At 55.6% G+C, this 26,482-nt stretch overlaps 1 protein-coding gene across 2 annotated transcripts in view; it reads right to left on the bottom strand.

The window, feature by feature from the left end:
- SH3PXD2A (SH3 and PX domains 2A) overlaps positions 1 to 26,482 on the bottom strand; it is a 213,135-nt gene that overhangs the window by 65,639 nt on the left and 121,014 nt on the right. For both annotated transcript variants that reach the window (XM_084903835.1, XM_084903836.1), the window contains exon 6: positions 16,141 to 16,169. In XM_084903835.1, coding sequence (XP_084759961.1) covers positions 16,141 to 16,169 — 29 coding nt within the window. The remainder of the gene's footprint in view (positions 1 to 16,140; positions 16,170 to 26,482) is intronic.

The following is a 26,482-nucleotide window of genomic DNA, read 5'->3' on the forward strand; positions in this document are numbered from 1 at the left end:
CCTGACTTCTCTGGGACCCAATGCTCACATCTGTGGAATCAAGCATTTGGGCCCAGGGTCTCCAAGGCACTTACCTCTCTGATGTTCTAGACTCTTCCCGCAGAAACGTGCCCGGCTCCACACTGCGCGTGCACCGCAGCGGAAGAGCCTTTCCAGAGGAACAGGCCGCTGTGCCAGGGAAAACCACTTGAGCACATGCTCAATATATGGAAACTCAAGGAAAAAAAAGCAAATAATCCCGGAGGTGCAGAGGACGGACAACTGGAGCAAGAATTTATTTTCATCTTGATCCTTGTGCTTACTCTGCCTCCCTCCCCTTCCCGCCGCCCCCCCCTCCCCCCCGAGATTCTGGGCACTGAGCAAATATCTGAGCCTCCTCTCCCTCTGTAACAGGAGGGTGCAAATCACGATCTTGTCTTCTTGGCAGAGCTGTTTTAAAAGTGAGATGGCCTGGTGCCTGTGGAAGGTTTTGGAGGGGGACCCAAAGGGGCGTGGACGACAGGGGCAGAGCTGGTGACTAAAGCAGTGTGTGCCTGGGAGATGGGATCCCTCTGCTGCCATCCCAATCACCACTCTTGGCTTGCAAGACCAGTGAGAACTTAGGCCCGGAGAAAACCAAGTGCCTGTACCTCCTGGCCAAACACACCTGAGGACACTTGGAGGCGGAACCTGATTCTCGTCAGGCACCGGTGATTATGAAAGTCAAAGGACCATCCTACAGGTGCCGCTGATGTTAAGGGCTCATCAGCCATCAGCCTGGCTTGTGGCTGAGCAGTGCTCCCGCTATGGGAGGCACACTGACCATCAGGGCGCAACTCCTACATTGAGCATCTGCCCCCTGGTGGTCAGTGCACATCATAGCGACCGGTTGTTCTGACATTCAGTCCATTTGCATATTATCCTTTTATTATATAGGCGGATAGTAAGATTCCTTTTAGCTTTGAGTAACTCAGGGCAATGAGAACTGGGTTCAATTTACCCAAATCTAGACTCAAACTATGTTTCCAGGAATCCTTCCTTCCTTGGTGTCAAGCGAGTTCCACCCATCCAAACTAATAAATCCAGAGTGGGCTGAGAGCCCAGGTGGGAGAGACCGGGGTGAGAACAGCCAACAGCACAAACTCCTCAGAGAATGAAAGCAAACCAAGAGCTCAGGGGACCAGGGCAGGGTCACCCTCCTTATCAGCTTACACAGCCCCCGCCCTGGGCTCCAGGGAGGGGAGGAGAAGCAGAGACCCTGCCAGGGGCCCCCCCCCGAATGGAATGAACACACCCCCACCCCCTTCTGCTCCACCAACATCTCAGAATACTGAGCACTCGAGACCTCTCCCTCTGTGGGAATTCTATTGTTCTTACCTCATTGCAGCCTTGAACTGATTTCTAAATAACTGCTGTACTCTATTCTTTTCTCTCCCTTTGTACAGCTAAAACTTTGCACAGGACTAGATTTCTTAGGTTCCCTACAGACTCCAGGTGTTTCTTTTCTTTTTTTTTTTTTGACTAGGCCACCAGGAAACTCAGCCTCTGTGTTTAGGCCAGTGGTCGGCAAACTTATTAGTCAACAGAGTCAAATATCAACAGTTCAACGATTGAAATTTCTTTTGAGCCAAAATTTTTTTCAACTTAAACTTCTTCTAACACCACTTCTTCAAAATAGACTCGCCCAGGCCATGGTATTTTGTGGAAGAGCCACACTCAAGGGGCCAAAGAGCCGCATGTGGCTGGCGAGCTGCAGTTTGCTGACCACGGTTGTTTTTGTTTGTTTGTTTGTTTCCATTTTTTTCTTTTTTTCTTTAAATCAATCTTTATTGTTCATATTATTACAAAGGTTCCTCATTTCTTCCCCCCTCCACCAGGTTCCCACCCCACCCTCCGCCCCCTCCCCATCCCCCATTGTCCTCATCCATAGGTGCACAGTTTATGTTCAGTCTCTTCCTCCCTCCCTTTCCCCGATAGTAAATCCCTTTTCAGATAGTAAATCTGTTACTTAGCATTTTCTCATATCAATAATACCTCCACATGCCCAATGGTACACTTCACACAAAAGACATTTTCAAATAGGTCAACCAGCCTCATCCAGGCCCCACCCAAAGGCACTCACAGATCAACACCCCAGCGCTATACTAACTCAACACATCCAGATCTAAGCCTTCACTTGATTCAGCAGACCCTCTAGTTCCCGCAAAAGTTTCCAGCCATGTCTGAGAGGCAGCCGTGGGCAGGTACAGGCGAGGAGCAAGCTGTTTCGGGCCTGGCCTCTGTTGCTCTGGTTCGTTCCATGCTGACCACGGTTTTAGGTCATTGACTGATTAGGGGCTGACAGCTGCTAGCCCTGTTATTTAAAAATGGTAACAGGCCCTAGATGGTTTGGCTCAGTGGATAGGGTATCAGCCTGTTAACATAGGGTCCCAGGTTCAATTCCTGAGTTGCAAGCTCGATCCCTGGCCCTGGTCAGGGCACGTGTAGAAGGCAATCAACCTGTATTTTCTCTCTCTGTACTGCTATACGATCGCTCAAATCTTTATGACAGCCCTACAGGGCTAAAAGTCCTTCACAAAGAAGTAATTTACAAGGCAGTAGCTGAATTTGCATGATATGTTCACTTTAAGGGCTCTGAAATAGGTCATCATTCCCAGAGCAGCAGAAAAAAGGCATAACAGTGAAAATGAAATGAATGCCATCCAGAAAAAGGATGTCCCAGATTAACACATTGCGGACGGATCACAAGAATTCTTGCTTCGTATTACACATTATTTTTAAATGGGAGACGTAAGAGCATTAAACCAAGTGAGTGCGGGACCCTGTGTGACGGCCCAGGTTACACCTGCCTGAAGCAAATCCCACCTTGGAGGCCATGAGTATAGGAAGCAGGGCTAGGGCCCTGAGCTGCTGCTGTAACAACATTTTAAGCCCTCACCTCATCAGTTCAAGTCCATGATTTTTTTTATTTTTTTAAAAATCCTCACCCAAGGACTTGCTAGAGAGAAATATTGATATGGGAAGACAGGCCATTGTTTGTCTCTAGGTCCTTCCTTTCCCGATCTCTGGCTTCTTGGTGACAACCCAAAGGCTGGAAGAAGCATGTGGGGACTGGGACTCCAGACCAGAGAGGGGGAGACATTTGCCTAAGGTCACACAGCAAGAGAGTGGCAGGGCTGGGGCCAGAACAATTATACTAGTTCCCACTTTCTGAACACTCCTGCTGGGCACTGTGCCAAAGGCTTTATGAGCCCTACCTAATTTAATCCTGACAGCAATCTGTATTTTACACGGGCAGACAGCGGGACCCAGAGGTTTTTTTTCACAAGGCCCCACAGCAAGGAAGCGATGGCCCAGACTTGAGCCCAGGCAGGCTGGCCGGGAGCTGGGAACAAAGGGGCCTCAAACAGGGAACTATATTCTCCGGATCATCCCTGGCCACGGGCCAACGGAGGCCCATTTATTTCTGCCGGGCTTCTCTTTGTAAATGCAGCCATATTCCCATTCGTTTTTACTCTCAGTAAGGAGGGGCCCGCCTCCTTCCCCAGGAGCTGCCTTTCCCAGAAACCAGGGTCCACGTAGGGGCAGCCCCACCCGGGGTAGGAATGCACTGCTGACCCTCCGGCAACTCGGCTCAGCAGTCAGAGAACAGTCAGTTTCCCCGGCTCAGGTGGGGAATGGGGTGGGGTAGAGGCTGGGCTGGGTCTAAAACCATTCCACAACCCCTTAGGGACCAAGTTCAAAGGCACTTTGGCCCCCCGGGCTAGGCCATAGCTGAGACAGCAGAAACAGCCCAGCCTAAGTGGGTAAGGGCAGAGCGGCCAAAGAGCCCAGGGGGCACTGCAATTGCCTAGAGTAGGGGTGTCGAACTCAATCAGAGAAGGGGCCAAAATCTAAAATCCAGCCTAAATCGCGGGCCGAATGGTTTACTGAACAGTCATAAACTGACAATGTCATAAACTGACAGCGGAGTGCAGTGATGACTGCGCGGTGCGGGCCACATTGCAAGGCCTGGCGGGCTGGATTTGGCCCGCGGGCCTTGTGTTTGACACATGTGGCCTAGAGGGTCTATGTGGGCAGGAGGTGGTGGGCAGGTCTGCCATCCTCCCTCCATTTGCTGGAAAGACCCGAAGCTTCCAGGTTAAATCAAGACAGGTGCTGTGGTTAACCAGAGGCACTGTGGGTGGACGGAGGGGTGCGGGGTGGGAAGGCAGGAGAGGTTCTGAGCCTCCGCTCCCAGCAGCTGCTGCCTGACCCCACAGCAAGCCCCTTGGGTTGCAGCCTCCCCCTCGGTTCTCAGGTTCCCCCCTCTCCCCATGCCGGGCGGTGGTGTGCAGAGATGAGACAAACTCAACTCTGTTCAGAGTTCCAGGATCCCAGCCACCCCCCTCCCTGGAGCGTCTGCCTTGGTGGTCCTCCCCCACTGACTGGGCTATCCCCTAGCAAAGCCTGTAGCTGTGGGGACGAGGCAGCAGCGGGAACGGGGGCCAGCGGAGCGGGATGGGAGTGAGCAGCTGCTGGGTCTGCAGGCCCTCAGCTCTGCAGTCCGTCTCCCTCCCTGACTGTCTCTGCGAGAGCCAGGAGTGAGTGATGGAGTCAACAGCAATGGCCCAGACCTGGCAGGGCCAGCCCAGGGCCACAGCAAGTGGCATGTCTTGTGTTCTCAAGACTGGACTCTTGCTATCAGATTATCAATTAAATTCGTGCACGGGGGGAGGGGGGATCCATCAGTCCAGCCTGCACCCTCGCCAATCTGAGACCTCCCCAGGGATGTCCAACTGCCAGGATTGGGCCTAAACTGGCAGTCGGATATCCCTCTCACGATCCGGGACCACTGGCTCCTAATTGCTCAACTGCCTGCCTGCCTGATCACCCCTAAATGCTCTCCCCTGCCAGCCTGATCACCCCTAACTGCTCCCCTGCTGGCCTGATTGCCCCTAACCACCTCTGCCTCGGCACCTGCCACTGTGGCTTTGTCTGGAAGGACGACCGGGTCTAATTAGCATATTATCCTTTTATTAGTATAGATCAGCTGCTAACCATTTAATGAGCATGTACCATATGCACAATTTTGAGGGCCCTGGCTATGACCAACTGACTCTCCACCATCTGTCTCCAAGCTCTGGAGACAGGGCACAGATAGTCAGGACCACACTTTCCCAAGTGCTCCTGCCTGCGTCAGGAGTTACACAGGTTGGGAGAGGCAACGTGATTCCCTCATCCACCTTCCCGGTCCTGGTGAAGCTGCCACTCATGGTCTTCTTCACTCCCTGAGGTTGCCCAGACTGAGCAGAGGGAGGGCACACTGGGGCTGGAGTGGGGTAGGGGTGCAAGAGGGCCGAATCCTGGAGGCCTGGCAACTGTAACTGGACCTTGACTTTGGGGCAGGGCTCGCAATGCTTCAGCTGGCATCTGGCTGGACACGGCCCTCAATGGAGTCAGGCAGGGGTGGGAGTGAGGCCAGAGATGGGGATGACCCAGTTTTCAGGGTTTGCCAGCTTCCCTCATCTTGCCCTGAACGGCATCTCTGAATTGCTCACTGTCTGTGTCAACTGGCTCCAGAACGTCTGGTTAGCACTATAGTCCTAGCAAGTGTCTGGTACATAAGTAGACTCAAAATGTGTTATGAGTCTCTCCCACCAGATCGTAAGTTCCTTCAGGGTCTTAACCCTGTCAGCATCCTCACAGCACCCCGAACACAGCAGGTGGTGCCCAGTGAATCCTCAGTGGCTCACGGGAGGGTGCACATTCATTGCGCTCGGTCCCAAGGGTTTCACATGGAAACAGGCCCGGCTCACCCCTCTGCTCTGAGGTACTCTTCGCACTAGGACCTTGCACTCTCTCTGGTCCAGGTTTGTCTGTTAAGCCACATAAGGGCCTTCTTAGGCTGGCGAAGACCCCGAGCCATGCTTGTGCTGGGCAGAGTGCTCACGGGCAGGTACCCGGACCCGACAGAACATCCCTGGAAGACTGCCGGCTCCCAGAATCTGCCGTAAAGCCCTTTAAGGACACTTAAGAAAATTATCTAGCCCTGACTGGTTTGGCTCAGTGGATAGAAGACTGAATAGTCCCAAGTTCCGGTCAAGGGCATGTACCTCGGTTGCAAGCACATCCCCAGTGGGGAGGGGGTGCAGGAGGCAGCTGATCGATGTTTCTCACTCATTGATGTTTCTAACTCTCTATCCCTCTCCCTAAAAAAAAAAAAAATCAATAAAATATATATAAAAAATAAATAAAATGTGCCAATGTGCATGTTTTCTTGCAGGCCTTTGCCAATGTACAAAGAGAGGCCGAGCCGAAACCGGTTTGGCTCAGTGGATAGAGTGTCAGCTTGCGAACTGAAGGGTCCCGGGTTCGATTCCGGTCAAGGGCATGTACCTTGGTTGGGGGCACATCCCCAGTAGGGGGTGTGCAAGAGGCAGCTGATCAATGATTCTCTCTCATTGATGTTTCTAACTCTATCCCTCTCTGTAAAAATCAATAAAAAATATATTTTTTTTAAAAAAACAAAAAAACCAAGAGAGGCCAGGCTTGGCCTCTTGTCACTAGCCTGTCATCACAGCTTTACAAGGCCCTCACCCTCCTGCCAGGAACAGTTATGCACTCAACCCTGACCTAGATCCAACACTCCGGGGCCGAAGGTGCCCCCGGGCCGAGCGGGGGTGGCCTGGGGTGATGGGAAAGGCAACCCGCAGAACCTGTGGGGGGGCCCCTCCGGCCACACGCCCCGAGCCAGGAGCAGCATACAGAAGGAGCTCAGGGAAGGGAAGGCCAGTTTTCTCGGTACAAGACTCCAGGTCTGCCAGGAACAAAACCCATCTCTGTGCCAGCTGACGGGGCCACGCGTGGCGATGACAAGATCCAGGGGGCAAAGCAGCAAGAACTGGGGAAAACCACTTGCCCCCCTTCCCCCGCCACAAACATCTAAGTTTTAGTGAAACTTTGGAAACAATTTTTTTTTTTTTTGCCTCCAATTTCAAAACTGGCCCATTATAAAAAGGCCACAGGCCAACGCAGTTACACACGCCACATTTCCATTTCTAAACAGAGTAACTTTAGATCAGAAAAAAGGTGCTAAAACAATAAGTAACGCGCATTTCCCCAACTCTTTGTTTTTTCCACTGGCTCCGTCACTCCTGGAAGTGCTGCCTCTTTTGTCACATGTCTGTGAACCAAAAGCCGGGGTGAGAAACAAGCTGCTTTCTGGCCGAGGGCCGCGGTGGGCAGCGTGTCTTTGCTGGACCCAAGAAGAAAGCCTGGTGGAAACAGAAGGCAGATGGGAATCCTGTCCCTGCCTTCTGATGAGGCGGGACGGGAGGCCAGTGGTGGGGCAGGCCCCTTCCATAGCCACTCTCCAAGGCCCCAAAAGCTGGGCCAGCGTCCACTGTCCTCTGGCGGGTCCCCCTTTCCCACACTGGCACAGCCCCCCAATGTGGGCGGTAACCAAATGCATCTGCAAGGTTCCACCTAGCTGCTGTCCATCACCGGGACGCCGATCCTTCTGCCGCTTCACTGCCCATCTACCCATCAACCCCGGGGACGACCCTCCAAACGTCCACCCTGGCTTGATCTCGGAATCCCTGAGGAGTCCGTCAAAATGCCGTTTCCTGGCACCGCCCCCAGAGGTGCTGGCTCAACAGGTGTGGGCAGGGCTAGGGAGCCGGTACGTCGGTTGGCGAGATGCTGAAGCACACCTCCAGGCTCTGCACAGGCTGTTCCCTGCCGGACCACCTGCCCGTTCCCTGCAGAAGCCGTGGCCGGAGCGAGGGGGCAGAAAGAGACTCAGCCGGGCTGTGTCAAGGCTGCCCGCTAGCCGCCTCCAGGCTGGGAGCGTTCTCCTCGCCGCCCCTCGCCCCCTGGCGCTGAAGGGCTGGCTGCCTCGGGCTGTGGGAGCTGTGGCACGCACACACACGCGCACACACACACACACACACACACAGTGAGCATCACTGCCACGTGGGCTGGCCGCGAAACTGCCCAATCCATCAGCCTCCTTTCATTCCCAATTAGTTGGCTTTGAACTCGGGGGATGACATCAGGCTGAGGACCTGCAGCCACGAAAATTAAAAATTGTTTAAAACTCCAGCCCGGGTGCGATGAGCCAGAGGCGATGCCTCCACAAGGCACGCCCGCTCTTGGAACTGGCCGCCGGACGGTGCCAGGAAGACCCCGGCCCTCCCCGCTCAGCAGCCTGGGCCCGCTCGCTGCGGAGGGGTGGCTTGGGCGGACAAGAACTACCACCCCCCACCCTCTCCCCGACACACAGGCTCCTGGCCTGTCTCGGGAAATAGTTTGAAAAGTCCTGCTGATGCTCTCTCTCTCCAAGGCTTCCTTTCCAGATTCATCTCCTGCCCCCACCAACCCCCTGCTCCCGCCCCCCCCCCACACACACACACCTTCCCTAGTCCTCTCCCGCCAGACTGGACACCTCTCCTTCCCTCAATTTCTCACACTCAATCCAGCCTCTAAGTCTCTGCTCATGACCCTCCCCCCCCCCCCCCCACATCCCTACCTGCCCACCCCTTGCTCATCTCAGTCTCTCCCTTCCTCCAGGACACAGCTCTACCTCTCCCCCCCCCCCCCCACACACACACACCCTTTATGTGATTCCTGCAGCTTGAGGACCACAACCCATCCTGCCTTGTATGCGTTAATGAACCCCTGACAGTGCCCTGCTTTCTCAGCTGAGCTGTGAGCTCCAAGAGGCCAGGGACCAGCCAGGGTTGAAGAGGAATGAGCCTCAGGGAAGCCCGCGCGCGCGCACACACACACACACACACACACACACACACACACACGGGGGAGTGGCGGGCGGCTGCATCTGCTTTGTCTCTGTCCTGCTCCCTCTGTGGCTGGTGAGCAGGCCCGGGGCCAAGAGCGCTGGCTCTGCTCTGTGTCCCGGGGCATCCTCTGGGGGAAGGGGAGACACGGAGGGCTTAAGAGCGGCTTTCTCTGCTGCACCGGGGCCCCCTCACACCTCCGCCTCCTCCCAGGGCTGGTGGGAGTGCGCTGAGCAGGACCCAAGTCCTGCCCACCCCTCTCCTTGGCCAGGCAGCAGCCTCTCTCTTAGTTGCTTCGTTGGTAAAAGGAGAAGGCCAACTCACTTTCTATAGTAGCTGGTACATGTGGGTGGGTCTTTGCTTTCAGGAAATCTACTTCATTAGGAACCAAATTCATAGAAAGAGAAACTAAGGGGATGTTAGTCATACTCTGCAGAGACCCTTTATCCGATTAGGAATTCCTTGTGACCAAGGGGGTCCTTCTAAAAGGCTCAGGGGGCTCTGTCTGGGAACTGCCCGCTAGAGGTCTTCAGAGCCCACGTCCTGGTCACCTAGGGATCTGATAGGCCTTGGCTTAGGAAGGAACAGGTTTCAGCAGAAAGAGGTTTGGATCAGAAGGACTGGGTTCGAATCCCCCGTTGACTTGGCTAGGTGACCTTGGGCAAGTTCGTTAACCTACCTTTCCTGGTCTGTAAGTGGGGGGAGGGGAGGAGTTACAGCAAGACCACCCGCCTGGGCTATTATAGGCTTATTGGCCATTATGAGATGGTGCACACTCTGCCTTCCCCCGCCTGATCAATGCATCACTCGTGGCAGAGGGCAAATCTACAGCCAGTGGTCTCTCCTAGTTGACAGCCAGACACCTAAGGGGCGCCTCCTATTCATCATAAAAGTAGCTTAACCTTTAGTGAGTGTTTGCTGTACCAAGCAGTGTTGGAGGTAACACTTCATGTGGACTAATTCGTCTTCAAGCCTCAAACAACCTGAGGAAGTGCTATCATTATCCCATTTCACAGATGAGGAAACAGAGGCACCGGCAAGTTGAGGACTTTCCCAGAGCTAGGGCACGAAGCTAGGCCTTCTGGTCCTGGAGTCCGTGTTCTCAATTCCACAGCATACTCTGCCACGGCTGAGTCTAGGTCCATCTCCTCTGGGCCAGGCCCAGGGCTCACAGACGGAAATAAATGCTTCATGTGGGTCTTTATTCTCAAATCAAAGATAAAACCAGCCCTGGCTGATTTGATCCAGTGGGTAGAGTGTCGGTCTGTGGACTGAAGAGTCCTGGGTTCGATGCCGGTCAAGGGGACATGCCCCAGTTGTGGGCTCCATCCCCAGTAGGGGGCGTGAAGAGGCAGCCAATCAAATTCTCTCTCATCATTGATGTTTCTCTCTCCCCCTCTGAAATCAATAAAAATATTTTTTTAAAAAGCCAAATTCTCTCCTCCTTCCAGAACCCATCAATAACTAAAACAACAATGGTAGCTACTACTATTGGGAGCTTGCTATGTGCCAGGCCCTCTGCTAATTCAACCCTTACATTTAATCAAGGCAAGTACAATTTTTACCCCCATTTTCCATATGGGGGTGTGAAGGTCACGGGTTAAGTAAGTTGCCAGGTTACAGAGCAAATGCACAGCAGAGAAGGGGTTCAAACCCTGTCTGTCTAATGCCCAAACCTAACTCTCACCTCCAAATAAAAACATGCTTCGCCTTGATGTCACTACAGGAACGCTGATCTCCTTAATTTTGTCCAATAATAATAATGCAGGTTTTATGATCAACTAAAATGGAAGCTGGCCTGAACTCACCAAGTATTCCAAAGAAAAGTATAAAGTAAACAGGATTTCATGAGAAGCATCAATACTTGCCCAAGAAAACGAACTTGCGACACTCTTGAGCAACCTTATTTTTATTTACTAGTAAACTAGCGGCAGCTTCACAGAACTGCTGGGAAGAGGACCAGTCCTTCGCCCAGCAAGATCGATTCCACAGGATCCGTGGCCTCCTGCGCCCCCTAGTGGCGCAACTCAGAACTCCTCAGTCATGGGCCCTGGACAATGCCACTTCCTAGAGCTGAGAGCACCATTCCAGCCCCTGCTCACACCAGGCGCTCTGAGGTCCCAGAGCAGCGCTCACCTCGGGCCAATCACAGCTAACAGCAACAGGCCCTTCCGACTGCCAGGCACAAAGCCCTCTAATGGCACCACCTCCTAGAACCCCCTGCACCTTCCTGCAGGCAGCTGCTCAGATAACGAACTCCTTTTACAGGAGTGACCATTAGTTTTGTTTGTCAACTTGGCTAGGCTACAGTCCCCCATTTTTCAACCACACACTAACCTAGGTGCTGCTGGGGAAGATATTTTGCAGATGTGATCAAATCCATAATTACTTTGCTTTCAGTGAGATTATCTACATATTGGGGGGGGGGGGGGAGGCCTGGTAGGTGGGGTGTTGAGCCAATCAGCTGGAAGGCCTTAAGGGCAGAGCTGGGGTTTCACTAAAAAAGAAATTTCACGCCGGGACCGGTTTGGCTCAATGGATAGAGCGTCGGCTTGGGGACTGAAGGGCCCCGGGTTCGATTCCGGTCAAGGGCATGTACCTTGGTTGCAGACATATCCCCAGTAGGGGGTGTGCAAGAGGCAACTGATAGATGACTCTCTCTCATTGATGTTTCTAACTCTCTATCTCTCTCCCTTTCTCTCTGTACAAAAATCAATAAAATATATTTTTTTTTTAAAAAAGGAAATTTCATAAGGAAAAAAAAAAAAGGAAAAGAAATTTCATCTGTGGGCCACAACCCCAGCCTGCCCTTGGATTTCACACTTGCCTAGTCAGCCAGATCCTTTGCAAGAAATCTCTGAGTACAGATATGGCTCCTCCTGGTTCTGTTTCTCTGGTTGACCCCTAACATGACAGAACAGGGGAGGTAAAAGAGCCGAGGTGGCATGACCAGCGACATGTGGGACTAAGGCTGGAAGCCCATGCAACCTGACTCTTCCCAGCACCCAGGAAAGCTCCCCCACAGCCCACACCGCCATCAGATCCAGCCCTCCCCCCCACTCCCCCCCCCCCCCCTGCAGCTGGCGTCCTCACCACTCATCTGTCTCGTCACCAGCCAGAAAAAGGCTTCTAAGATCCAAGTCAGGGCACAGCCCCCTCTCCTCAGGGATGGGGAATGTCCAACCCCTGGGCCGCATAAGGCCCTTGAAATCATTTGGCCTGGCCCTGCCAAGGCATTAGGGAGGCGTTAATTAAATATTTGACCAAATATAGCGGGCACAATTTTCAGTTGATAGTTGTATGGCTTAGCTGCTCTTTATCTCATGGTGGAAGTCAAAATCCTTACAATGGGCTGCAAGGCCCCAGTGGTCTATGCTGCTCTCCCCACAGCCAGCTGCATCTCCGCTCTCACTTCCTACCACCTGGACCTCCCCTCTTCTCCACCCCGGCCACAAGCCTCCCTGCCTTGTCTCGAGCAAGCCAGCATGCTCCCACCCCAGGGCCTGTGCACTCACTGTGTGTGCCCTTGGCCTAGACTGCTCTTCCTCAGGTAACCATGCCATCCCTCCATCTAATAGACCTTCTTGTAAATACAGCTCAGTGCTCACAGAAGACTGCAAACCCCTCATAACCTCAACACCTGACACAGCACCTGGCACAGAGCTGGGGTGAGGCCTGCAGCAAGGTCAGTTACCCCGCAAAGAGAGGAGGCGACCAGCAATGGCGGTGGCAGGTGGTGGGGCTGGTGAGCAGGCAGAGCCAGGCCAGCCAAGGCAGGTGTCAGGGGTAGCCCCCCTGATGACCCTGCCTGTCACCCCACAGATCAGCCCTGATCGCTGGCCAGGCCTAGGGACCCTATCCATGCACGAATTTTGTGCACTGAGCCTCTAGTGTGTGTGTGTGTGTGTGTGTGTGTGTGTGTGTGTGTGTATATATATATATATATATATATATATATATATAAAATATATATATATAAATTTATCTAATCTTCATTATAATCATATGGGGTGTGTGTTAGTCAGGTTTCTTAAGAGAAACAGAACTGGGTATGCATATAACATGTGATTGTGGAGCCATGGTGAGTCCACAATCCGATGCGGTAGGCTAGCAGGCTAAATACTCAGGGAAGAGTTGTAGCTCAGGTACAAAGGCAGTCTGCTGGCAGAATGACTTCTTGCTCAGGGGAGGTCAGTCCTTGTTCTAGTAAGGCCTTCAACTGATCAGATGAGGCCAGCACACAATATAGAAGGTAATCTCTACGCCCACTGATTTATAAGTTTTCATTGATTTCAGAGAGAGGAAAGGAGAGAGAGAGCAATGGAAACATCAATGATGGGAGAGAAACACGATCGGCTGCTTTCTGCATGCCCCTACAGGGGACCAAGTCAACAGCCCAGGCATAAGCCCTGACCAGGCATCAAACCATGACCTCTGCTGAAACCGGTTTGGCTCAGTGGATAGAGCGTTGGTCTGCGGACTGAAAGGTCCCAGGTTCGATTCCAGTCAAGGGCATGTACCTTGGTTGCGGCCACATCCCCAGTAGGGGGTGTGCAAGAGGCAGCTGGTCGATGATGCTCTCTCATCGATGTTTCTAACTCTATCCCTCTCTCTTCCTCTCTGTAAAAAAAATCAATAAAATATATTAAAAAACAAAAAACAAAAAGCCATGACCTCCTGGTTCACTGGCTGGTGCTCAACCACTGAGCCACACCGGGCTGGGCTCAAAGTCCGCCAATTTAAAAGTTAAAAGTTAATCTCATTCAATACCCACCTTCCTAGAAGCATTTAGAATAATGCTTTACCATGGCTGAGCCAGATTGACACATAAAATTAAATGAAACGAACCATTGCAATGTGTGTGAATATATTTTATAATGTGTATTAATATTATCCCCAATTCTCAGGTGAGAGAACAGGCACAGAGAGGGTAAGATACCTGCCCCAGGTCTCCGAGGAGGAAAGCCAAGCTCTGCTCCAGAGCTGGCCTTTTAACCAGGACTCTAAGTGGCCATTACCCTAAGCACACCAATATAAATTAAATTCCTCCATCCGTTCTCTTCCCGGCCTGAGAGTGGAAGGCAGAGGAACTGGGGGAGGTTTTCCCTGGGCGGGGCCCTGCATTGATTGCTGAAGGAGCAGCACAGAGCCCGAGCTTCAGAGGCTGGGGGTGCGGGGACTGAGGGGTTACCTGGTCCAGCCCCTGACTTCACAGAGGGACACTGAGCCCCAGCGTTGAAAAGGGATCACCCAAGGCCCCATGGCTTCAGAGAGGAGGACGATGATGAGAAACTAATACTTGCAGAAACAGGTTTGGCTCAGTGGATAGAGCGTCGGTCTGTGAACTGAAAGGTCCCAGGTTCGATTCCGGTCAAGGGCATGTACATTGGTTGCGGGCACATCCTCAGTAGGGGGTGTGCAGGAGGCAGCTGGTCGATGTTTCTCTCTCATCTATGTTTCTATCTCTCTATCCCTCTCCCTTCCTCTCTGTAAAAAATCGATAAAATATATATTAGAAAATTTAAAAATAAAAAAAAAGAGAGGAACTAATACTTCCATCGTGGTTATCATGTGCTACGTGTGAGATAGATACTATTATTGTCTTTGTTTTGAAGGAAATGAGGACACTGAAGCAGAAGTTATAAACTTGCCTAAGGTCACACCTGCCAGATTCTGAGCCCAGGCCCAACCAGGACACTGTGGTCTGAGGCCCGGGGCAAGTCTCCTGGGGAGGGGGCTGTCCCAGGCACAGCCCCAGGTCTGCAGGTCCTTCCCGTTCTCGGGGCTGTGACTACAAGTGACAGCTGAGGCAACACTGCAACTGCTCTGGGTCGTAAGGCGGCCTACCCGCCTGGTCACAGAGGAAAGGCCTCGGCTTCAGGGGGCGGGCACCCCAGAGACACCCCCTGCCCCGGTGACAGGGCCGTGCACACACATCTCATCCCACATCCCCTCCCCCCCCAAAAAACAGGGAACCAAACACAGGAACACAGGCTCCAACCCACAGCCAGAGCCCAACACACTGGCCCACAGCCCAACGTCTGTGCACCCACACAATACACAGCACACAACTATGGAGACCCACTCAACCCCACGTGCACACAGGCTCCCCAGTACCTCAACCAGGGCACAACTTTCCACATTTAATAAACAGATAAGCAAACACGTATACGCCTAAAACACAGACACCCACTCTCTGAAACACACACTGTGCCATCACACTGCCCCCCACCCCCCACTCCATCCATTACACACAGGCACACACACCCCTCTGCTGACCCACAGGCCAGGCACCCGGACACATGCCTCCCACAGGAACCGTTATCCACGTGGTTACACACACTGGCCGCATCCTCCAAGGGCCAGACCTCCTTAGAGGGCTGCTCACCGCCCTAGCTCACCACCCCCATAAATACAGGCCGTACACATGCCCACATGGATCCATCCACTCCCCCCCCACTCTGTACACAGACAGCCCTAACTCCTAGGGGCCACCCTCCCCCAACCAGCTACACCCCACCCTCACCAGGCATCCGCCCAGCCCCGCTGCCCCGCCCGGAGAGCACCCTTCTCTGACCCCGGTGGACAGCGCCCCCGGGAGGGCTGGCTCCGCCTCTCCCCGTCTCCACCCGCTTGGCAAACTCGGGCGAGCCCTGGCACCTGCCAGGCCAAGGCCAGGGCCTCTGGGCCCCCTCGGAGGAGGAGGAGGAGGAGGAGGAGGAGGAGGAGGAGGAGGAGGAGGAGGGGGAGGAGGAAGGGGAAGGGGAAGAGGAAAAAGAAGAGGAGGGAGAGGAGGAGGAGGGGGAGGAGGGGGAGGAGGAGGAAGAGGAAAAAGAAAAGGAGGGGGAGGAGGAGGAGGAGGAGGAAGAGGAGGAGGAAGAGGAGGAAGAAGTCTGTGCTGCAGGCATGAAAAACTCAGTGAAGTGCGACCCCTTCCCAGCCCTGGATGCCACATGCCCGCGGGGAAAACCCTGCGTCTCCGTTAACCTTCCCATCACCCGCATCCCGGGCGGGACCCAAGCAGCGGTCCCAGCAGTGCCCGGCAGTGGGCACCGCAGCCCGGGGGGGGGGGGGGAGGGCGGGGGAAGGATCACCTGTCAATGTTGCGGGGGCTCCGGCCCCTCAAGAGACACCCCCACACCCCCCATGCACCCTCTCCATCCCCACAGGGACAGCTGAGAGACTCGGGGTGCGGGGTGGGGGAGAAGGGGCAGGTACCAGAGATCTTAGGGGCCAGAAGGGAGGACCCAGCCCCGCAGCCCCGCAGGGCAGGGGGCAGCGGGCAGGGACCCCCATCCCCTAAGAAAGTACTTGGGGGGCCGCAGGGTCGCAGAGGAGCGCGCGCGAGGCGGGAGGGGAAGACGCGCGGAGGGTCCCTTACCTGACTTCCTCTTGGAGCTGCCATAGTCCCTGAAAAAGAAGCAACAGCAGATGGACATGGTTAGGGCGTGCGGGAGCGGGGCTGCCCGGCTGCGGCTGCGGCGGGTCCCCGCGCGGCGGCTCATGTGACCCCGCGGCCGGAGCCGCGCTCCGCTCCGCAGCCGCACGCACCGCGCCGCCCGCCCGCGGCCCCGCAGCCCGGCCTCCGGGCGGGGTTCGCCCCGCTCCTCCCCGCTCCGCCCGCCGCCAGCACCGACCCCGCCCAGCCCCACCCGGCCGCCCGCCGGGAGGGGCTCCCTCGGCTGCTCCTGCCCTTTCCTGGGTGCCTTCCCCCTTCCTCGCGGATGCCGGAGGACGAGGAAGGTTCCCACGCACTTTGTAAACAGGGAGACAGGCTCTGGGGGCTGGCTGCTAGGACCCAGGCGCTGCCCGCTGGGCAGCCCGCTCCCCACCCCAGCGGGGTTCCCCCCTTCATTCTTGGCCGTGCTGGCTCATGCCCACTCAACCTGTAAGTCACTACTGAAATGTCACCCCCTTAACGCGCATCTTCCTCAACAGAACCCCCCGCCCCTCCAAACTGGCCTCCAAGTCATATGCATTTGTGTGATCCTATGATTAAAGCCTGCCCCTACCCAAGCTCCCCGCCAGAAACCAACCCAGACTCGGGATCAGGCTATTTCCCAGCCCCTCACCCCCTCCTGGCGCCCACCAGCGGGCCCCTCCCACCACCTCTTCTAGTTGCAATCCTCAGAGGAGCCCCAGAGGCTTCTAAAATGCTGGGATGTGTCAAATAAAATGCCCATTCCAGGCTCTGGTCTAAGCCAACTGGCCAGCTAGGTGCACCTGCTGGAAATACACAGCAGGGTCAGTCTCCCTTCGGTAAGCTCCAAGGTAACTGGCCCACACAGCGAAGTGAGGGAATCCCCTCTCCTACAGTCCTAGGCTTCCTAACGTTTGGGCTCAAAACTCAGTGAACTGGAATGCTGGGGCCGAGGCCCAGGAACCTGCATTTCTGATCCATCCTCCCGACCCCTCTCTCCTGTTTGAGAACCCTATACTAAGTCCATGCCTTTCGAACCTCACGTCCACATTAAGGGGAGGGTCCTGTCGCCCCCATTTTACAGATGAGGAAACAGAGGTTCAGCCACTGCCACAGTCCCCCCACCCAGTGGGAAGGGCAGTGGTTTGCAAGCCACCCACAGGAATGAACACGCAGGGCAGACGGGGTGCAAGAGGAGCTGATGAATCTGTTGCCTCCAAAGGATCAGGAGGGTAAAGCTCCCATGTGCCCCTCCCTGCACCTGGCGGTTCCATCTCCTTGGGGCAAAAGCAAGGCAGGGAGAGACGGTGCCCGGGCCTGGCTGTGCCCGGGCCTGGCTGTGCCCGGGCCTGGCTGTGCCTTGAAGCTCAATGGTGGGGAGGATTCGCAGGGAAGGGGAGCACAGTCTGGTGGCTGCGTCCTGCCCAGCACACTTGCCACTCCCAGGGAAGGAATTCACTTCTCAGGCTTTTTTGCAGACGGAGGCCCGGGGAAGGGGAGAGAATGGATGGCAGAGAGGAGCTGCCCCTCCCTTTACCACCACCCCTCCCCATTCCCCCGGGGTCCAGCATGAGAAGCCCTCTGGGCCTGGCATCACCATGGCCCACTGACCATCCCCTGGCTGCCACCAACTGCCCAGGATTTTGTTTGAGCCTGTCCACAGCCCCCTGTGGTGTGTAGCGGAGAGAGGGGGGAGGACGGGGGAGGGGGAGGTCATGTGTGAGTGGGGTAAAGGCAGACAGGTATCCTGTGACAAGAGGCCACAGGGACAGTGACAAATCCCTGAGGAGAATTCACAGGAGCTGAGCGCGTCCTCTGTGCCAGGACCAGTGGTGCCTCAGCCTGGCCATGCTCAGCGGGACCCTCTGGGGAGCTGGTTACCAATTCAGGCGTGGGGCCCCACCCCAACCTGTCTGCATCTCCAACCAGCTCCCCCTCCCCCAGGCAGAGGGAGTTCTGAGGCTGGGCCAGAGTTGGCTGAGAACCTGACTCAGACTCCACCCCCTTTGCCACAACCCTGACAGGTAGGCAGGGGTGGTGCTAAGAGGTACCCTGGGTCCCCACCACCGCCTGCATCAGACCCCAGCCATCCCTAAGCAACACGGATGCTTAGCAAGAGCAATGTGCCTGCAGCGCCAAACCAGCCTCCAGTGCCAAACCCAGGCTCCAGGCAAATGCCCTGCTGGCCTGTCCTTCCACCAGAATAGAGCACTTCCCACCAAAGACCTCTACACCACTGCAGGGGGCGTGGGGCCTCCTCTGACCGGTGAGGAGAGCAAAGCTCAGACTAGCTGACCAACTTGGTCAAGGTCTCACAGTGAGTAGGTGAGGCTGGGGTTGGACATGCAGACTGTAGGCCTTGGAGGGCTTGTGGCAAATCTGCAAACACTGCCACCTCCTGGAGCCCCGGGGGCAGGGCAGGGAGGGGGACGCAAGGCCCTGGGGCCTGGGCAGTGCACAGTTAGTGGAGTGGAGGCTGAGTCCTGGCCGTGGGCAGCCGGGCTGTGGCTGAACGGAGGGAATGGCAGGCCCAGGAACGCTTCCCTCACGGCACCTGGCCTCCTGCCTCATGGCAGCTTCTGGGTGGGACCCTTTGGCAAAGCCCTGTCGTATTTTTAGCTGCTGAGTATGCCGAGAAGCAGCTCAGGTATCCAGGGGCTGGGACTCCCCCGTGCCTCACATCCTGGGGCATGGGGGGGGGGGGGGGCGGGCGCTCCCCATCTCTGGTAATCCTAGCTCCTGCTGCCTGCCGGGCACCCAGTCCTGGCCTGGGGAAGGACAGCAAGCCCTCTGTTGGGGTCCAGTTCCTGAACAAGTCAAGACTGCCCCCACCTCCCCTGACTGCCCCCACCTCCCCTGACTGCCCCCACCTCCCCTGACTGCCCCCACCTCCCCTCCTTGCTCCCATTCTTGCCCTGAGCTGGTGCTCACAGCCCCCGCCCGCTGGTGACTCCACTCCACGTAGGTCGCAGTCTAGCCTGCTTCCGACCTGCTGCTGAATCACCATCATCCGGGGAGCACAGGAAGGAGAAGGAGGAGAGGGAGGGAGGGAGGGGAGGGGAAGGCAGAGTCTCCCTCTAGTGCAGCCAGGAGCTAATGTAATTGCAAAGGCCTCCCAGGCTGTGTCCTCACTGTGTCCTTCTCTGCAGCTGGCCCAGAGGTGGCCAAGGCCACAGGTACAGTGACAAATCATCCCAGGCAAAGCAGGACAGGGGACTTGCAGGACTGAAACTGGGAAAGTCACGGACAAACTGGGCCAGCAGGTCACCCGTGGTCCCCAGGTCTGGCCTGGCTGGGGAAGACGGGAGGACTTCCTCCTGCCAGCACCACCCCTCCCCCATTTGTTTTATTTTAGATTTTTTAAAATATATATTTTTTTATTGGTCTCAGAGAGGAAGGGAGAGGGAGAAACAGAAAACATCCATGATGAGAATCACTGGTCGGCAACCTCCCGCACGCCCCACACTGGGAATGGAGCCCGCAATCTGGGCACGTGCCCTGACCAGGAATCGAGCCAGAGTTCAATGCTCAACCACTGAGCCACACTGGCCGGGCACCCCTCCCCCACTGAAGCAGGGGCTCCTGAGGCCTCCCCTCTGTCCCAGTGATAATAAACAGTTCATCTCTAGGTCCTTCCTCACTGGAGGAGGTTCTGAATGAGGTTCACAGGGCAGGTTCTGGAAGCAACAGACTCCAGTTCAACTCTGCTATTTGCTCGCTGGATAGTCCTCTTGAGCTACTTGCTTCACCTCTTGAGCCTCTATTTCTCTATCGGGAGAACCAGGGTACCAGCCATACCGGCCCTTTAGGAACCGGGGAGGATGAAACGTACAGGATGCATCCAGGGGCTCACCTAGGGCCCAGCACAGAAGACGCTGTATGACTTGTCTTTATTCTTATCCTTTCAGTCCTGGACCTAACCCCACCTTAGCTGCTACCCGAAGGCGCGCAGAGCCCCCTCAACAAGAGGAAGTGGCTTCTTCTGAAGGACCTCCCCATGGTGCTGGCAGCACGGTGCCCACGACGGGCAATCCGGCCTCGTTTTCAGGGTCTTTGGTTTTCACAGACACCAAACAACCCAGGTCTCCGTCTAGCCCTGTCCACCGGGTGAAGCCTGTTTCTGAATGTTTGATCTGAGCTCCTCGGGCGACGAGCATGTTTTCAGGGAGCAGTGACCGTAGGAATTGGGTGCTCTGGAGTCCATGACTGGGGTGCGTTTAACCTCCCAAGGAGTGGCCAACTCTCAGAGCCCCAAGCCAACAGACGCAAGGGGCTCCCGAGGGTTAGCGTTCCTTTTCTTCCTCTTTCTTCCCCTTTCGTTTCTCTTGGTGAGACATGCTTTGTTCGTGCCCAGAGAAGGGGCTGGTGTTGGAGAAAGCAAAGAGGGAGAGGCTAGAAGGGCATTTAACAATGGGTGTGTTGAATATAGGACATGGCCTCCCAGAAAATTCCCAGCAGGCACCTGACCTCGGGGCTCTGAAGCAGGCAGAAGTGGTATTGAACCATCTTGTGGATGAGGAGATGAATCCTGGGGGCTTACGTGGCTTGCCTAGGCTCATGAGGCTACATGGACAGTCCTGACCCAGAGAGCTCCCCACGCTGAGGCCCACCAGGACCTGGGCTGCAAGGAGAGGATGCGCAAGCAGCAGGAGGCCCTCTGCTGGGGGGAAGGAGGAGAGGAAGCCTGTCTGACGGGGCCAGCTCCCTGGAAGGGTGCTAAGTCCTGCCCGGTGGAATTCTGAGTCAGGGCCTTGCCCTCCGCTGCCTAACTCCCCGCTCCCATTCTCACTCCCATCGGCGAGCGACCTGGCAGAGGAGGACACGCGTGCACAGGCTCCCAGCCCGATGTTCTCACCCTCCTGTCTGCTGGCTGACATTGGCTGCTTGGCCCGGGACGCCGGTCGGCAGGGCCCGCTGCCGCTGAGAACTGCTTGAGAGGCTGGCTTGCTTGCCAGGTGGCTCTGGGTGACCTTGAGCACCAAGTGGTGTTGGGGACATGGGTGGTACCTAGAATGTGGGGGTTGTGTGTGTGTGTGTGGGGGGGGAAGGGTGTTGTTATGCAACCCTGGCCCGGGGTGTGCCACGGGGCCCTTGAGGTGGTTAATGACTTTGGCTGCTGTTATCAGCCAATAAGCACTTTTTCAGCTCCTGCTGTAGGCGATCGCGGGAAGGCCTGTGCAGGCACAGGAGAAATGTAGGACACGCGCTGGCCTGCACGTTTGGGGTGGAGTTAAAGGAACAGAACTACCTGGCACGATGAGGCATCTTGCATTCTGAGACATTCCGAGAGGCACCGGAGAGGTCACATCCCATGTGCAGAGACAAGTGGGAGGGAGCCTTGACCTGGCCTTGAAGGATCACGGGGGTGTGGGCCCACGGGGGGAGCAGAGAGGGCCAAGCTCTAGAAGCAGGAACAAGCAGTCTAAGCAGAGGCGGGGCAAGCAGAGGGACAGCCAGGGAAAGGCCACAATGGGGGTGGCGGGGGGCAGCAGCGGGGTGGGGAGGGGCTTTGATGAAGGGGAAGGAGGGACTTTGGTGTCCGGCTGTGAAACCCAGAAGGTTTCAGGACCGGGGAGTAACGTCTGGGTGCACTGAGGGAAGGGGGGAGGTACACAGCCAGGGGCGGGGCGGAGAGAGGCCGGGACAGCCTGGCCATGATGTCACCAGCCCCGGGGTTCTGGGCCTGGCTCTGCCCCGCAGTGGCTGGTGGCCCTGGACAGTCCGCTTTTCAACCTCGTGCTTTTCAGACGACGGGCTGTCACGCAGTAGTGAGTTCTGAAATCAACCTAGTGTGTCCCAACAAGTATTTGAAAGAGAATAGAATAAATGATCAAGGCACCCACAGTAAGGTTAAATACTGTTTGCAAAACTCCTGTTTCAGATGTCTGTCTGTCTGCCTGCCTGCCCGTCTGTCTTTCTTACTATGGCAGAAAAAGTTTTTTTTTTGTTTTTTTTTTTAATTTATTTTATTGATTTTACACAGAGAGGAATTGAGAGGGACAGAGAGTTAGAAACGTCGATGAGAGAGAAACATCGACCAGCTGCCTCCTGCACACCCCCCACTGGGGATGTGCCCGCAACCAAGGTACATGCCCTTGACCGGAATCAAACCCGGGACCCTTCAGTCCGCAGGCTGACGCTCTATCCACTGAGCTAAACCAGTCCCGGCCAGAAAAAGATTTTAAAACACCGACAAAGTCTCGGGACCTCAGCTTTTCCCTTCTAAAATCGGGCTCTTCTGCCCTGTCTGCTGGGGCTCAGTTAGTTGGAGCATCGGCTCATGCACAGGGAGGTTACAGGTTCCATTCTGTCTGGGCACACAGGGGAGGCAACCGATTGATGTGCCTTGATGTATCTCTCTCACATCAATTTCTCTCTCTCTCCCTCCCTCCCTCTCTCTTTCTCCCCTCCCTTCCTTCCTTCCTCCCTAAAATCAATTTTTAAAATATATATTTCATTGATTTTTTTTTTTTTTTACAGAGTGGGAGAGAGAGTTAGAAACATCGATGAGAGAGAAATATTGATCAGCTGCCTCCTGCACACCCCCCACTGGGGATGTGCCCGCAACCAAGGGCACATGCCCTTAACCAGAATCGAACCCGGGACCCTTCAGTCCGCAGGCTGTCGTTCTATCCACTGAGCCAAACTGGTCAGGGCTCAATTTTCTTTCTTTCTTTTTTTTTTTTTTTAATGAGCCACTCTGAAGATCCTCATGGGCAGTGAATTCCCTGTGAAACCGATTCAGTGAGACCCAGTGTGTGGGTCCAGAGGCCAGGCCAGGAGGGTCTGGGCAAAGGGGCTGCAGATCAGCTGAGGCCTGGAGAATGTCGGGGATTTTTCCACCCTGCGTAGCCCCGAGCTGGGTTTTTGTTGTGGCTTTTGAGAGCCATTGCACAGAATGGTCTCAGGGGCAGTGACCTCAGGGGAGAGAGGTGGAGGGGACATGAATGCCGTCCTTAGACCCCGTGTGCACCCGGAGCCGCACTGTGGCACTGAGGGCCCTTGTGTCCAACAAGAATCCGTCCTTTCTCCTCAGGCCTCTGTTTTCCAGGGTTCGGAGAATGGGCCCCATTGTGACCATGGGGACGGGCCAGAGAGGCCGGAATTCGTGCCCAGGGAGAAAACGCTGAATTCCTGGTGAGGGAAGGGGGTCTCATGTACCCCCAGGCTGTGTCCAGACAGGCGGATGCCATGGCGATGGCGGACCCCGGGCATTGTGCGTGCCCTCCGAACGTCCCAGAGGGGCTCTGCCATCGCTCAGCCGAAGGACAAAGCCCTGTCTGTCTGTCCCTCTCCTCTGACTTGCCTCGCCATTCTGGATGGAGGCCCTGAGCGTGTCTCCAGCCCAGGGACAGCTCCTCGGTATCCAGGCCTCAGAGCACAAGGTTAAGAATGTGGGTGGAGCCCTAGCTAGCCAGTTTGGCTCAGTGGGTAGAGCGCCAGCTCTGGGACTGAAAGGTCTCGGGTTCGATTCTGGTTAAGGGCATGAACCTCGGTAGCAGACTCGATCCCCAGCCCTGGTGGGGGCGTGCGCAAGAGGCAACCAATCGATGTGTCTCTCTCATATCAATGTTTTTCTCTCTCGGCCTGTCTCTCCCCCTCACCCTCTCTAAAAATCAATGAGAAAATATCCTCAGGTGAGAATTAACAAAAAGACGAATTAAAAAAAAAAAAAAAAAAAGCCGAAACTGGTTTGGCTCAGTGAAGGTCCCGGGTTCGATTCTGGTCAAGGGCATGTACTTTGGTTGCGGGCACATCCCTGGTTGCGGGGTGTGTGTGTGTGTGTGTGTGTGTGTGTGCAGGAGGCAGCTGGTGGATGTTTCTCATTGATGTTTCTAGCTCTCTATCCCTCTCCCTTCCTCTCTGTAAAAAATCAATAAAATATATTTTAAAAAAAGAAAAAAGAAAGTATGGGTGGAGTCGAGGGTGCTTCAGCCGCTTACTACTTGGTGACACCAGCAAGTTACTTAACCTCGGTACCTTCCGTTGTCAAAGGGCATAAAGGTACTTCCTACCTCTGTGGTTGTCGAGATTATCTGGGACAGGGCACACAGCTCCTGAGCCGCGTCTGGGGCGAGAGAGGGCCCGGGGCTCATGAAGGGACCTAGATTTGGAGTGTGGACAGAGGCCACGGGATAGGAAGGCTGACGGGCCCCCCTCATGGTTTTGGGCTTTGTAAGACCCTGGCTCTGCCTCCCAGGGTTCCAGCTGAGCACCACGAAAACAAGGGCCTGGGTTCCCCCGTGTGCACTCCCCGGAACCCCATCGGATGGTGACTGTGCGTGTCCGTGGAAGATAGGGTGGGGACACCAGCCTGGTTTCCTTGGTGGGGAAGACAGCTGGTCGGCCCACTGGCCACGGAGAGCTGTGAGCTCCCCACAGGCTGTTCGCGCTCCCACGCTCTCCTCTGCCAGCCTGCTCCTGGCCTCAGGGCCCCTGGACCTTGGGGGACTGCGAGCCAGATCTGGGGAACCACAGAGGAGGCAGCGAGGACCTGCGGTGGCAGGGTTCAGCCGTGCCTGGTGGGCACTTGAGATGTGGCTGAAGTGACCCACAAATTTTTAGTCATCTTTCATTTTAATCAAGATTTTAATTGAAGTAGCTGCAGTGTACTGGCTGGTGCTTTAGACAGTGCGGCCTTGACCAATGGTGTGAATTGGGTACCAGTAGGAGGTTTGTTTGGCTTTTGCGTGCGTGCGTGCATGTGCGTGTGCATGTGTGTGTGTGTGTGTGTCTGTCTGTCTGTCTGTCTATCTGTCTGCCTCCCTGACTGCCTAGGTTCAAATCCCAGCTCTGCCGACAGATTGCTTAGGGCCTCTCTCTCTTCATTTCCGTTGTGTGAAAAGAAGAGACCAACAAGGCCATCTAACTGGCTTGTGGGAGGATAAACCAGGCTGACACAGTGTAAGACCTGTGCACAGGAGGGCCTCCGCCCCCTCCTCCATCCCCACGGGCCAGACACGGAGCCCTGCTGAGGGCCTGACTGCGTTGGGGGTTGGGGTGTCCCTGGAGGAGCCAAGACGTGTCGGAGAGATGAACCACCTGGGACGGGCTGGGGGCGGGGCTGCTGGAGCAGGGGCTTAGGAAGGAGGTGGGGGGACTGGTTCAGCTGGCCCCACTGGGGTGAGCCAAGGGTTGGGGTGTCTATTTAAATATGAAGGAACACAAGCTCAGCGAGGGAAAGCCACTTGCCAAGACCACATGGCTTGGGAGTGGCAGAGCTGGGGGGTTCAATGCCATCAGAATGACTGCTACTCCCCTCACACGGCCCAGGAATTGCCGCCGCTGCCCAGCTGCCCGGCCTCCAGGGGCCTTGGCCTTCACTGACCGGAAGCGGCAGGAGCGCCAGCCAGGCCTGGATGCCCTGGGGCTGCACCAAAGTGGCCGCCACACCCCGCACAGTGGGCGCTGGGAGTGCAGGGCAGAGGGCTCTCGCCCGTGGCCGTGTGCCCAGGGCACGGACGGTACTGGTGGGCCAGCCTGGGGACGTCCTAAGGGTCTGCGTGTGAGGGAGGAGCCACCGAACTGGGCCACCCAAGACCTGGGGGGTGGCAGGCCGCTCCGAACCTCAGTATCCCCGACGGAAAAAACGAGTGTGTGGCCCTGGGCCCCACCCGACTTCTGCAAAGAGGCCTCAGACAGGCCTGTGTCCTTCCTGGCGATGGAGGGTCCTCTGGGAGCTCTGGGTGACAGCTGCCTGCCCAGCCCGCCTGCACCCGGCCTCCCGTCAGCACAGGCCTGCGGTCTCTTCTGGGCCAATCTGGCTCTAACCACGGCCTGTTCTCCAGGACGCGGACTACAGAGCCCAGTGGGCCAGCCTGGAACGCCGCTTCCCTCTCCCACCCTAATGAAAGCTGGGCTCTGCCCCCAAGAAGTCCCCTGAGCCCTTGGAGCAGGCCTGAACCCTTGAACCCCAAAGCATGATGGGAAATGGGGGATGGGAGAATGGTTGAGGCCTTGAGGGGAGTCATTACTGGGAAGCCCCGCCCCTAGTGCATCCTTCTTTCCCAAAGGCTATTATCACACTGCTGTTACAGCTCTTGTCATTATCATCAAACACTGTCACTAACAAGAATGGTACAGTTTTCAAGCATTTAGATTATAAGTGTACCAAACTAAACCCTGACACATCAGCTCGTTTTATCCTCACAGTACTCCCGTGTGGCAGGTTTTCTTCATTTCCCCAATTTTATAAGATGGAAAAAGAGGACCAGAGAGGGCAGGTCACTTGCCCAGAATAACACAGCTTGGGAGTGACAGGATCTGAGGGGCAGGATCTGAGTCCAACCTGCCTTAGTCTAGC

This window comes from Pipistrellus hanaki (assembly GCF_964339955.1).
Source record: "Pipistrellus hanaki genome assembly, chromosome: 14".
Classification (NCBI taxonomy): domain Eukaryota; kingdom Metazoa; phylum Chordata; class Mammalia; order Chiroptera; family Vespertilionidae; genus Pipistrellus; species Pipistrellus hanaki.